The sequence below is a fragment of the Dermacentor albipictus genome, chromosome 9, assembly GCF_038994185.2.
Source record: "Dermacentor albipictus isolate Rhodes 1998 colony chromosome 9, USDA_Dalb.pri_finalv2, whole genome shotgun sequence".
NCBI classification, from domain to species: Eukaryota; Metazoa; Arthropoda; class Arachnida; order Ixodida; family Ixodidae; genus Dermacentor; species Dermacentor albipictus.
Window position 1 is genome coordinate 123,954,985 of NC_091829.1, and position 14,757 is coordinate 123,969,741.

Here is a 14,757-nt window from a genome sequence, read left to right on the forward strand (position 1 = left end):
TTCATTCACGCAACTAACCCTTATCGGGGAACGGGAAGGCACAAAACGAGTTACACTCGGGCAGGAAGATAGTGACGAGCGTAGACCTCAATCGCCGAATCAGTGATTGACGTCGAACGTTTGTCGGATATTCATGCAAAGTTCGTTGAAGATTGTAGCGTAAGCGTTGGTGCTTGCAAGCCTTCACGAATGCACATTTGCATTCGTATTGAGCATGCAGTTTGGTTATGAAAGGTTCGACCACAGCAAAGAAAAAAATGATTGGCGAGAAAGACATAGAAGGTTCTGATACACGCAGGCGAGTAATGCGCTGAGCGGTAACCTAACATTTGTTAGCCGGAAAAATGCGTTCACAGGACAAATACATAAAAGTAAGCGTGTAAACATATATGAAAACTTACTTGTCATGTCAAGCATTTATTGTCATTTTTGTACAGAAACTTCTGTCCCATCAGGCTAAAAAGATTATACAGCTGCTACTAGAGAGCAGGCCGAGTCAAAACAGATGACTTCCGAGTGGATAAAAAGCTGTCCATTATGCTTCAGAAGTCCTGCAACAATAAAACAACTAAAAATTTTCCTAAGGGGAGACAATGTCATATAAAGAATTTCCAAATGATTTGAGTCTAGTACTGTCTCACTATCGTCATTGGCTTATCTTATGGTATAGAAAAAACATTTTCGGTATGAATACAGGCGCCAAAGAATGGTCAATGCATTTAACAAACTTTCTCAAGCAGATACTTTTCATACGCGTACGATGTAGTTCCCCATTGTCGCAATTGCATCTGCAAGTGCTTTCTCTCGAAGGCAATTTTGCCTCCGGACCTCGATTAATTGCAGAAATTACTTTTTAGTTGACAAGAATACAGTACCTCTTTTCTCAAATGCTTCCTAAAGAGAGATATTTCATTCTGTTTACGCTGCAATAATAATACGAATATGGTTCATTAAATCTTCTTCGCTGGTACACTGTCAAAAGATCTGCACAAGAAGTTTCTCAAACCAAATGGGGGTCAGTGATCTTTTGTGGACATTTCAGCACGCTAATTACACAAAACACTATCTTGCAGCCCATTAGGGTTTGTCTGGAAGTCAGTTTGATAAAGCAACATTCACCAACAAGATAGTGCATGGGACAGTGAGCGTTGGCCGGGACCTGCAGTATCTTTCGACATCGAAGCATCCCAAATACTTCTGGCGACGAGGCCTTGTCGCGCAATTTCGAAAAACCAGACTGAATCGTTCACATCTTGCATTCCTTCTGGCACACATGCCTATCGCGTGTTTGTCTGCAAAACGACATCACAGTGCATACACTCATACGGTGTTTTATCCACGTGCTTTGTTCAGCGTTGACGAAGAAGATTTGAATTGTTCGCAAAGAATCGATCACATATTTCGCAAACAAAAGCGCTGTTTCAGCTTTGCGAGTCCACATGTCTCTTGAGGTTATATTTCTTTTCAAATTATTTAGCACATTTTTGGCATGGATGACGTTTCTCCTCTGCGTGAGAGTGCTCATGTCTGCGGAGAGACCCCGACTGCGTGAATGATGCACCGCATGTTTCGCAAATGTAGGGTTTCTCACCTGTGTGCACGTGCTTATGGGTATCTAGGTGACCAGACGCCCGGAACGATTTATTACATATTTGGCATTTGTAGGGTCTCTCGTCAGTATGGGTGCGCTTATGGTTATCTAGATGACTAGACTGCCGAAACGATTTAGCACATATTTGACATTTGTGGGGTCTCTCGTCTGTATGAGTGCGCTTATGGATTTTTAGATGATGAGAATGCCGGAACGATTTATCACACATATTGCATTTGTAGAGTTTCTCGTCTGTATCCGTGCAGTGATGTTGAGCTTGGTGGTGGGCACGGTGGAACTGTTTGCCACAGGTTTCGCATTTCTGTTTTTTGCCAGTGAGGTCACGGCAATGTTCGACAAACTTAGACATCTTCACAGACGATTGACCACAGGCTTTGCAAATCTGGGCGGTGTCATCCGTGGGTTCCTTGGCGTGCCCGTGTAAGGCGTCCGGTCTGTTCGAAACGGTGCCAAAGACACCGCACAACTCTCGCTGTTCCGTTCCTCCGGTACCAGGAGCATTCCTGCAAGGACACGGACAAAGGAGCTCAAAACGGCCCACTCTTGTTACGAAAGGAGAAAAACACATCTTTACAATTGAGAGGTTGACAAACAAAATCTTGCGTTAATGATAATGCGTCGTTCTGAACCTTAGCATTAACTTGAAGCATTTAATTTTGGCGCTGGATTGTGGCTATAGTTTGCGTAAATTGAACACTGCTGCCTTTGAGAGTCTGTGTGGCTAAACTTGAAAATAAGAAGACCGGTACCTGTCTCACATAGGCTATACGTAATGTAGTATGTAGAGCGTGGTATGTAGAGCGTGGTATTTCTTCCGACTCGAACGGAGAAGAAATGCCTGGTAAGGGTGGTTAAATAAGGAATTAGCAGATCTAAACACGATGATATTTTTCTCTCAGTGCACTAGAGCCCCTTTGTCGGTATAAACCATTGCAATTAGCGGTTCGAGGCTCCACCATAGGAAATGGCGCAAAGGCGAACTATTCGCTTTAATTCTGACAAGTGTATGTGGAAATAACTGAAGTCCTTCACATCGAATGCAATGAACAACTTCCGGGTTCAAGATTGCCTGCAATGTTTGTATGAAGTCATTTAATATTTGACTCGCATTCGAATTTCACACCGTTCCTACCGAAGGTATCGTGAGAACGACACACACGCAATCATTTCCCCCATACGTAGCAAGCACAGATACATCAAATGCTTCAGTGTTTTCATGTACAATGGATGAAATATGCTACCGAAGAAGTTAGTGTTGTCTTTTGTTTTTCTGGGTAAGATAATTAACACTGCAGGCGTTGTGTTAAGGCATTGTTGGTACGACATCTTTTCTACCGGTTAGTGAAGAAAAATACAACGCGAAGAAGAGCAGAGGCAGCGCGTATGGTGCATGTTTTTCGTGTAGCCTGTTACTCATTTAAATCTCTACGCTAAACACTAGATGAACATTGGTCGCTATCCTTGCGTTAATGGCTTTTTACTTGTATGTTTTTGTTTATTCTTGTAGCGGTTGTTTACATGACTCATGCAATGTTATGGTTTGGTCCCAGTCGCGTGGTGTTACCTTTTACGTCGTTTGGAATCATGCCAGCTTGGCCGGCATCAAGATCGGATTATTTATCAAAGAAATTAGGACTATCAAACAATCAAATTTCGTTTGATAGAGCAATTCAAATCCCGGCAAATTATTCATCAATTACTCAGGCTTGCAAGGGAGAAACTTATGAAATCACTAAATGTCCGTTTCAACACAGATGGCAATGTGCTTTACTGTAACATAGATAACCCGAATATTTCTTTATTGCTTTTGCTTTAGTGGCAGATACTTGTTTTTATTCATTAAAATAACGAACATTTCTAGCTATTACTTCTACCTTCTATATGTGATAGATTATTATATGACCAATAGGAACTGTAGGGCGAGTTTATGAGGTAATATATTTGTAAATCTGCCCTTGAGAGGCAGCGCGCCATCCCGTTGTTTTTCTCTGTGCGCGCCGCTGGCTCTGTCTCAGAATTAGGTTTGTGTAGTCACATTTATTCTGCTACTTTTGTAGAGGCGCCTAAGCCATATATAAGCCGCGATTCAACCTACGTGATGTTACTTTGAAAGTATTTCTTAACTCTACAGGAAAATACAGGGAAGGCGGGAGTAGACAAGTCCACTTATCGAAACGTAGGCTCCTGCCTTCACCTTGTTCTCGTCTTGCTCATTAACTCTACTGGTTCATGTGGTATATGTCGCAATATGTACTTAAGTAAAGGGAGATAAATTGACAACATAAAATAAAATAAATATTTTTTTTCATAAACAATGGCAAAATTTTGTCTGAAGAAATATATAAATCAACGTTCAGGCAGAATTCTTCTCACGATCAACGTCGACCTTAATACGACCTAAAGCACTGCTTACTTGCCTGGGGTTGAGCAGCACATACAAAGGTAAACTCTATTTACCGTACAAAAACGTTCCCCGACGATTCTGTTACTTCCTAATGCCTAATTTGAGGCCAGCTTCATACGCGTTTTCATTTTGCGATATATTGGCTGGCGCGGACAGTGTCTCTTGCGGCTCGTTGCAAACGGAGCCAAGTGAGGCGCGACTGCCTCGCTAAGTGGGAGATCGCGAGAGGCAGCGCGTGGGCGACGCGGGGGACGCGATTCACAGCAGCCGCCGCAGTCGTCACTTCAGTGTCGCAATCCCATTGTCGTCATGCAGTCGCACCGTGCACCCTCGTTGATGTATCGACGTCATTTTTTGTTCGTTATTAGGCCGCAGTTATGCTGTCGCCATCGTGTTGGGATTATGCCGTCGTTGTCACGCCATCGTTCTTATTGCGTTATCGTCACACAGACGCTATCATGCATTCGTAGTCATACGGTATAGTCATCGTGCCACCTTGGCCGTGCGGTCGTCGTCATTGTGGCTTTTTCGTGCGGCTGTCTCACCGTCGTTGTCGTGTTGTCCTTGTTATACCATGATGATGGCTTTAGAATGCACCTCTCATTGTCGTCAGGTCGTGACCGTTGTACGACTTTACCATTACATCAATATCATTCCTTAAAATTAAAATTAAGTTATGAGGGTTTACCTGCCAAAACCACGATCTGATTATGAGGTACGCCGTAGTGGGGGACTCCTGAAATTTTGACCACCTGGGGTTCTTTACCGTGCACTTGAATCTGACTACAAGGGCGTTTTTGCATTTCGCCCCCATCGATATGGGGCCGCCGTGGCCGGGATTCGATCCGGTGACCTCGTAATATCATTCCTTCTTATTCCATCGTCATTGCATTAGCATCATACAGTCATCATGCCTCCAGGCTCGTAGGTTACTTTGGTAAGCGAAAGCGAAATTGAAAGTCAACGCTGCATTCTGAAAGGAACGTCACTTAAGCAATATGGCCTGTCACTGCATTGCTCGATTGCTTTGACACCCGCCGTGGTTGCTCAGTGGCTACGCTGTTTGGCTGCTGACAGCAAGGACGCGGGATCGAATCCCGGCTACGGCGGCCGCATTTAGATGGGGGCGAAATTCGAAAACACCCGCGTCCTTAGATTTAGGTGCACGTTGAAGAACCCCTGATGATCGAAATTTCAGGAGTCCTCCACTACGGCGTGCCTCATAATCAGAAAGAGGTTTCGGCACAAAGAACCGCATAATTTAATTTAATTATGCCTTTAGACGGACGCCTTTCTATTTACTATCTTTGGAAACGAATATAGCGTAGTACGTACGCATTTGACAAACTTGCAAGAGCGCTGAGGACGATAAGCATATTAGCACCACATCCACCATGCCATGTGTTTTGAATAACGGTTGATTTTGTGCGCGTTTCATATATCGGAGCTTTCCTCCATAGCGAAAGTGCCACAGTGGAGGCATAGTTGTACCACGGGCAGCATTACGCACCGTCTGTGATTTGCTTTGTGCAAAAGAAATTTTTCCAAACGTGGGCTCACCTAGCGATGTTTCCCGGAACGGCCGATGCCTCCTCCATTCCAGCGCGGCTTGTACTGGGCTGTGCGGGATTGACGCTGCTGCTGGACGCCATAAACGGGGAACTGGCGCGTCCGCTTTCAGTGACATGTGTATGGCCTGAGAGAATAACAGAGGTGTTAGCTCGTCTCTGTTCAAAGGTCATTCAACGAGCGTGAACATGTCGTGCTGAAATAAAAACACTGAGATTTAGTTGAGGTTTAGTGATAGGGTAACCTGATTTCAGTGCTTCCGTATGTGGTGCTCTTTCTGGAAATATGCCTTCAATGCATATCGAGAAAGAGACGTGCGTGACGGAATTTATGCACTGCTGAATTTCCCCCAAGATATGTGCTGTATTTAGCGCAGCGGAATAGAACACGACAGTGTTCCATGCCGAAGATGAGAGTAGGCATCTTTAAGGCGATAGCACTACCGGCCTCGTGTGGCAGATAATTCGGTGTCTGCGGCCGGCGCTGGCGTTGAGCGTCTTGTGAGCAAAAAAACGTTCCAAATCAGACATACCACACGCAGGCCTTCCGTGTAATGCGAATGCGTTACTGTACTAAATGAATTTAAGTAAAATGCGTCAGAAGCATAGTAAAGTTCGACTTACACGCAACCAACAGATATGATAGCAGCAGATTGTAGTTTGAATTTACGAGAAAAGATTCTTTCACGCGGAAACCCAAGAACAAAGCAATTTTCCTGCGATTCTACCACTCTTGTACCACGGGCAGTTGCGTACCCACCACCGGGAATCCAGGGCCCACGTAATGAGCGGGGTTTCTTCCAGAAAGCTCGCTTTCGTGCATAGCTTTTGCAGCCAGCGGTTACATAAACTGCAGTTACCGAGAAGCGTTAGACGTAGCCAGGGATATTTGAATGGTATCGAGTTTCACTCTTTAAGGCGAAGCTAAAGCGTCCTTGAAATTTTGGTATGTCTGTAATCGGAGTCAAATGTTGGCTCTACATTTGCCGCAATAAGCATATTTCAGGCTTTACTAAGGTGGCGACGGATAATATGCAAAAATTCGTAAGCGAGCTTTAGCACAAACCTAACTTGCCTTAACCGCAAAGGCCGCGTTCTCGTTATAGTAAAGCTCCTTAGTAGCGCAGAAAAAAGTTTAGCTCTCGGGATTCTTTCCAAATATATGAGAAGTTCGCTAACCATCGCACTAAATTTGCCGAGGTCTGTTGCACTTAAAATAATCAGTTCAAATGTAGTGACTGGACCAAACGAAGTTTTGTTTGGGCTGTGAATTCCTTTATAAAAATTTCTCAATATAGAACAATTTCTAAAATATAAACAATATGAAGCTTTTAAATCTAATAGGGAAATAAAAAGGATAACATAGCTTTGGATACATCTAATATTACCTCTAAAGTGGTCAAAATGATATATTATGCGGCGCTCTGAAATATGATACTATGTTGTGGGTAGGAGTTTTGCAAAACGCTCGTAAACAGTCAAAATGTTTGTAAGTTAGTAATTCATGAACCAATATTGGTCGCCTCAGGTGCTCTAGCGCATGCAGTTTTACAGAGCTGTGGTATCCGTTTCTTCTCTGCGGGGAGGGGGGGACGCAGAGCAACAAAGTTGTAAACTATGCCCTTGTGAGTTGTGTCGTCCAAGTATGGTTATCGCGCTGCATGACTTTTACACACCAACTTTCCCAATAAGCTATCCTGTAAATTCGAATTGGGGCGGCTCATACGAAAACCGACATGGTGACGCTCATAAAGGGTTTCCTTTTGACCAGTAACTGCAATGCTATCGTGGCCTATGTAACTGTTCTTTCCGTTTGTCCTTGACCTTTCTTGTTGCCGCATTTTTATCACGCTAAGTTACTACTTAAATTTCCGTTGAGGCTTGTTAAGGGTTTTCGCGAGTGGTATCTATGGTCGAAGGCCATGCCGTACATACCCGTGACGTCACTGGCATCGTTGTGGCTGTTCAACGCGTTCCACAGGTCTTCAAAGGAGTCGTCACAAATCCTAGAATTAGACATATGTATTTGTATGGGACTCTTTGCTTCCAGGTAAGGCGGGAAAGATGTGATGAAGCTTTTGTAAAAGCAATATTTGGAACAAGCTAACCGCTATTTCGTTAATGAACGGGATACATGTAATGTTTCATTTTACTCAAATGCTCACTTGCTGACTGGCACAAGGAAACGTGTAGTGGAGAACGCCTCTGACTTGCACGAACATGCAAGTCAAGTTTAGTTTACTTTAGTGCAGAACTTCAGATTTTGTTCACTTACGGCGTTTCTGATTAGTGCTTTGTAGTTGGGTATAGGTGTTCGGTTTTCAAATTGTCATGGCATCGACTTGTGGAGGAGAATCGCAATGATAATTTCCGAATAAGCACACCGCAAATTTTTTTAAAGTAATTGTTCTATGTAATACTTGTTGGGGGGCTAGTTGGTGCATGTTTCCAGAAGAGGGTTATAGCGCCGAAAAAAACACAACACAGAGCGAGCGAGACGGACAGTTGTGGATAATTGTTCTATAAAATAGGGTGAGGCTCAAAAGAAGAAGCTGCGAGAACTCCTTGCATGCTTTGATTCAAAGCAGCGCTGTAATAAAAAGATTACTCCTTCCGCGTCAGATTGGATTCGAAATCGCCGCGCTGGTATTAGGATTTTAACGGAAATTTAAATGAATGACCAATCATGGATCCGTGCCATGAGGAATCTATCTTATAAATAATTAAAATTACGAGCAGCATGGCTTCCACAGAGTAATAGAGAACCGACATTTGCCTCTTAGGGAAGACTCAGTTTGAACACATGAGAAGAAGAGCAGGCAGTCAGTTGAAGTTAAGCATATGTGACAAAAGGTGTTTTTGCCAGTTTGCTTCGCGAGTGACCCACGGAGCTGCCTTTCCGAAAAATTAAGTTGCGTTACAGGGTATGAACAAGGCGCAAGTGCGGATATAAGCCTCAGAAAGAAAACGTAAATGTAGAGACGTGCATCTGCAGTTGTAAACCGCAAATAATTCTAACTTGCGACTTCTTTACCGTGGTAGTAAAAAAAGTTGTCGAAGGTGTACTCTTTGAAACCTGCTTTAGAACTGAAATATACTTATAACTTTCGCTTCAGCTAACGAAGCAAGACATCTCCAAGGTGACAGCCGCACGATGATGAGTGGCACGTGTGAACGGTTAGGGAGTGTTTTTAGGTTAGGCGTTAGACAAACTCTCGTATAGCGAGCGCATTGGTCGCCATTACAGTCACGCACCACGAGATGGCATTTCAGGAATCGCCCGGCGTTTATGCGTAGGCGCGAGTAAAAGCGAGTGCGAGAAGGAAAATATGGGGGCTTTTGCTCCTTGAATATCTGACATAGCCTAGGTACTACGGAGGAGTAGCTTCCTTGCTCGTTTTGTTTGGCTTTGTCTCTGCAGTGCCGGCATTGCGGAACGAGGTCGCGTGCGGTCCATGCCCGTGCACTAGCTTGTTTATGCTCAGACACTAGCTGCCAGCGCGGCAAATCAGGTGAAGCAGTGGGCACTGACGGGCAACGTGGTGATCGCTGTTTCTAAAGGTACATCGGACGTACGCGAATCCCACAATCTAAAGATACGTCGGACGCACCTGGTTTCCTTCGGTGTCGCTGGCTCCGCGGCTTCCGCCTATCGATATTTGGCACCTAGTTTTCTGAAGGGCCTTCATTTAGCTCAAAGAGGACCCTTAAAAAAATATGCCTTTGAAAGGTTGCCGCGTGCGGCATTCGAAAAGCCTGACACGAAGGAAATGATGCTTCACCACCTGGGTTTTTATAACAGGCACGTAGGCCAGTGTGTGTTGTTGCATTTCACCATCAGTGACGATAGGCCGTTGTTCCAGGAACGTCAGGGGTGTCCTCGAATTCGGCGTGGCAATGCCGTAGCGACTGCGCCCCCGGAACAGGTGTGCGATGCGGTGACCAAATACGAACGACGAACCTGTTCTTTCATAATAGCATTTGCTTCGCGCAGTGACATTCCTTTTGACCTTAACGACAAACAGCCACAGCTGTGCGGACCTTGACAATATTTTGGCATCACCCGTGCATCGACGCGCGAAAACATCTAAGAATGTCTCCCACGCAAGCAGGCTGAAGTTGTCTGTCAAAGGCCTGCTTTGAAGTAATAAGAAATCTATAGCTATCAACGCCTGCCTTCCGGGTCATACCTACGGGGAAAAATATTCATCGAGAATTTTTACAAGCGGCAAGACTCACGGAGTGCAACAGTCGGAAGTCCATGAAGCGCCCTCGAAGAATTCCTGGCTTGTGCTCGGCATTGCTTCGTCGCCGAAGGTAAATGCAGGAGGCGTGTGTCCACTGTTGCTTTCTTCAGCCATGGTTGTTTGGGCGCCTCCGGAGCACCAGCGTCTGTTTCGCGACAGAAGCACGCGGAATCGCAGCGCATGCGCAGTCAGTGCCGATGAGTAAAGGGAACAAACGAAAGGATTGGCTTTTTGGAAACTAGAAGGAAGCCATAGAGCTCATGTGAAAAAAAAAAAGACTACAGAGTGGCGCCACTATCGTCTCGACGCTAAAATGCTCATCTTTTAACGGTAGAAGAGGCGTTCTAATAGCTCGCGCTGTCTTGCCACCAAATGATCGAAACCGTGTAACCCCCTCTCCCAGTTAAAAACCATTGACATGAAATGTCTTTTTTGAGGGGAAGCCTTTCATGGGTCACGGGTCGAAAATTTGACCGTCCTGCGTTATGGCATCAAAATTCAAGCACATGCGCCAGCATTTCTTTACCAATAAAAAAGAAAAGAGTTCGATCATCTTTGTGCGCGTTGAATGGACACCCTTCTAAATAAGCAGTGTGGCCAGAAAAGTGTGTGCGCGCGGTTTCTCCGGTTTTGTTCATGCCTGACGAGCAGCTTACATGTCTTATGACGTTTTGAGGAGTATCAGCACGTCTGCGTGAACTGGAAATGCATCTGTCGTTGAAAGTTAGCGCAGTCTGTTTGCCTGATTTGCCTTTCCGTGTCCCTCTCATTCTGTGCTTAGAGAATATAGAAAAGCCTCTGTAGCTACCTTCGTCGAATTAGCGCTAAAAATTATTCAGGGAACATGCGTATGTCTCCGAAAGGTATTCATAGACTTGCTACGGCCGTTCTAGCGTACCTTTAAGCGCACAGAAACAGTGGCGATGTCTAGGCGACCGAAAAGGAGCACAAGAGAAAAAAGAGTTAAGAGAAAGCAAGTAATAGGAAAAAACAACGCATTCGAATGACAGTGTTCAAGTAATTTAAGGAATTTCTTGCGAGCGCACAGGCTTTCGCTTTCAACCTCGTTACGTTATGCTAAAGAAACCGTAATGTTACTTTTTTCTCTTAGTGAATTGCTACGGCTTCATGGGGTAAATTGGTGCACGTGGAACAATTCGGCAATATATATAACGTAAATAATTTCATTTCCAGAATTCTCATTCCAGTCATCCGTGTCATGTGACCTGCAGCGGCGGGGATTTGGGGTCCTTGCTATGCAGATAACTCGACGGTGCGGTTCAGTGTTCATTCATCAGTCGGGTACTGTGTTCGCTAATGCGGCGACTGCGCGGCGACAGCATCGATGTTGGTGGTTCATAGACTTGGTTGTTTCGCAATGTCGAATCATAAAAAAGAATTATGGGGTTTTACGTGCCAAAACCACTTTCTCATTATGAGGCACGCCGTGGTGGACGACTCCGGAAATTTCGACCACCTGGGGTTCTTTAACGTGCACCTAAATCTAAGCACACGGGTATTTTCGCATTTCGCCCCCATCGAAAGGCGGCCGCCGTGGCCGGGATTCGATACCGCGACCTCGTGCTCAGCAGCCCAACAACATAGCCACTGAGCAACCATGGCGGGTCAGTGTCGAATCATGGCTGTATCGCACTGTCTCGCTTTTAGGTGGTGGCGTCAGGTATCCTTTTAGCAGCATGTTTTTTTTTTTTCGGAGCTTCGTCAAAATGGCAGCATGTCGTTCCTTTGTAGTGGAGACTGATCTTTCGTTGGCGGGGGAGCACCTTCGGCACTTCAACTAAGAGCAACCGCAGCTCCATAGGTTGCTGTGTTAAGTTTACCGATAATGTACCCAAATATCCGTCACCTATTGGCATAGTGTACTCTGGGCGCTGCAGTCAGATGCAGTGCCATGGCGACTGCGATCGGCACAGTCGTGGGCGTCTCCAAACAATCTCCGTCTAACAGTCTGCAATTGCACCCGGACGTTCATCTTGCTGTGAATGCAAACAGTTAATCACAAAACATCGTATCATTCCACGGTAAGGGAATAAGCAACAGACGTGTCGGGCTTCTCAGTGCCAGCAGAGCGAGCAGTAGTGAGGTGCGGGCGCGAAGGGGGACGCAGATGGTTGAAGATAGTGACGTAGGCGATCATTCCAGGCTTCAGATGCGGCAATTGAGGGACTGCGAATGGCTGCTGGTTCTCCTCTCAGAGGGCGTCGGCAAGTAAGGCTTCTTGAGGCTGCGTCAAAGAGAGCATCTTAAGTATTTCTTCGCGTGAAACTGTTGTGGCTTTTAGGAGTTCGTTCGTTAGGAGCCTATAGTGTTTAGTTTTTCACCTCGGCGAGAACACCAGGCGACGATGTTGCTGAGTGCGCCTTTCCAACGCCTTTTCAATGGCCCTGGCTCCTGTTGGGAATTTTGTAATGGTCTTGGCTGGTCTACGTATGAATCCCGTATAAACCACTTGCTTCAAAGCGCAGATGGGTAAGAACACCTTCCTCTCGGACATGTGCGGGTCGACGCGGCAGAATTTCTGCCATGAAGATCACGGTGTTTGCATTACACTTTGGCCCGTTCCTTGCTCATGACGTGCGTGAATGTTTCCAGAAATCCATTGAGAAACTGTGAAACTGCAGCTTGTCACAGATTAAATTGTTAAGCATAGCGGTTCTCCCGCTGGTTTTCGGCCAGCTTTCCAGATCTCCCAACGCACGTCTGCGTGTATTTGTTTTACTTGTTGCCGTAGCCAGATAGATGTACTACCTGTTTCGTCTGCTTGTTCCCCCCCGGTGGCTCCTTTGGATTTTGCAGCACACGTCGCTGCGGGCGACAGGGCAGTCGTAGCATGCGGCGAGCTCTCTCATCCATGATGACGTCCACGTCATTTTCACGGCTGGTAGGGTTTATTCGGTCACCGCGAATCACCTCTTCGAGATGTCATGTTGTAGCGACGGTGATCGACGCAGTAGAGTCGTGAGTCACGAAACACTCTTTATTGCACGAACCGACACCCAGAAAACAAGTTACATTCGGGCAGAAAGATAGTGCCAGGCACATGAGTCGATCGTCGAACAAATGGTTTGCGATTAAGTAGCGCCGGTTATTGACACATGGTTCGTAGAAGATTCCAGCGGAATAGTTAATGTTCGCGTGCCTTCCAGAAGGCATCAATGTATTCGCGTTGCACGTGAAATTTGATAACGAAAGTTTGGACAACAGTAAAGAAAGAAAAGATTGAATCGATGATAGTTATAGGGAATGTTCTGATGCATGCAGCTGCGTCATAAAGTGAGCAGTAACTTCAGATTTGGTAGTCGGTGAAACGCGCTCACAGCAAGCGGGCATACAACTGCGCGTGTTAGTATTATTACTAAAACTGTATCTCACTCGCAGGGATACGTTTGTCACAAACAGGCTAAAGCATTCTACAGCTGTAAATATAGTGGCGTGCAAGTCAAAAGAGACGACTTCTGAGTGAATGAGAAACTGCGCTTTAAAACTGACAGAGGTTCTTCCTCAATAAAACACCTATAATATTTGTATTCGTAAAATATTCGATAGTCTAATGCAGTCTCACTGTTATGAACAGCATGATAAAGGACAAAAAGCTTCGGTATGAATACAAGAGCCAAATAAAACCAAAACATTACGTTCATTGAACAACTTGCAAAGCAAATAAATTTCCTCATGTTTATGCGTCTATATATTGCCGTAAAAGCTATCTCTAGACGGCAGCAAGGCCTAAGAACCTCAAACATTGGCAGATCTTTTTATTTGACAAGAAAACTGTGCCTCCTTTTTAAATGGTTCCTAATGAGAGGTGTTCCCTTCTATTCACACTATAGAATCAAGAACAGGTTGGTTAGGTAAAGCTTAACTAGCACATTGTCAGACCACTTGCAGAACTAAACGAGGTGTCAAGGAACTTGTGCGAACATTCCAACCTTCTAGTGACACAAAACACAAACCTGCAGACCATTATGGTTTGTCTAGAAATGAGTTTGCTAATGCTAGGTTGGCGAACAACATAGTTCTGCGAACAGTGAGCTACAGCCTGCAGTATACTTCGACATTCAAGCATCCCAAATTCAGTCGGACACGATGTTTTTTCTCGTAATTTGGAAAAATCAAGCGGCATCCTTCGCGTCTTGCATGTCACTCAGCAGTTTTAAATGTCAAAAGAAGCCCGTTTCCCCCCACGATGCGTTCGGTTAGTTTATCACCCCTGCGGGAGAATGTCATCGGTTACTATTTCCTGCAAGGCTTCATGGTCATGTTCATGTGCAAAACTCATTGGCTATTCACTTCAATTGCGCGCTAGTCACATTGTTACGACTGCCCACCCGTATGCATCACGAGATTGGCAATGAGTTCAAGTGCATCTCTAAACGAATATCCACACAATGGGGAACCAGCGCTGGCCAGGAGGCGCTACGACATTTTTCATGCGTTACTAAAATATGCTGAAACCGTCCGATAGGGAGGCTACGAAGATCGCACGACATATTTAGCGATAAGAAACGTGCGCCTGTATCAATGTTTCTCTAGCCCGATGCGGCCAGCCAAGTTCTGTCCATGGCCATGCGCGCTGCGTAGAGCGCATGCGCTGCTACGTCCTAGCACGTCGGTTCCCTGCCGTTTGAGGAGCCGTGAAAAGTGTGACTCAAGACAATCGGTGAATTTTCTGACACTAAATCACTGCGTGTGCTACCGGAAACTGTGTCTACCGCTCGCTAGGCTGTGTGTTACGGCGCTGCTGTCGGCACGCGAAGCTTCAGCGCTGGTTGCCCATAGGCACCTAATATTCTGGCAGAGATGTGCGTCGAGGTTTTCATTATTGGCGAACAGAAATCCGCACTGCTTGATCTACTACGGAATTTCACTCTCGTGAATTCTTCGGCGGTGTCTTCTGAGAGTTGA

At 45.4% G+C, this 14,757-nt stretch overlaps 1 protein-coding gene across 2 annotated transcripts in view; it reads right to left on the reverse strand.

The window, feature by feature from the left end:
* Positions 1-397: 397 nt before the first annotated feature.
* LOC135918866 (zinc finger and SCAN domain-containing protein 22-like) overlaps positions 398-14,757 on the reverse strand; it is a 39,183-nt gene continuing 24,823 nt past the window's right edge. The window contains exons 6-9 of one of the 2 annotated variants that reach the window (XM_065452554.2): positions 9,824-9,976; positions 7,520-7,590; positions 5,577-5,712; positions 398-2,115 (exon numbers count right to left, since the gene is read on the reverse strand). In XM_065452554.2, the coding sequence (XP_065308626.2) occupies positions 1,470-2,115; positions 5,577-5,712; positions 7,520-7,590; positions 9,824-9,976 (1,006 nt within the window). In that variant the 3' untranslated portion in view covers positions 398-1,469. Of the gene's footprint in view, positions 2,116-5,576; positions 5,713-7,519; positions 7,591-9,823; positions 9,977-14,757 lie in introns of those variants that run through there. The other variant, XM_065452556.2, reaches the window with a different exon arrangement.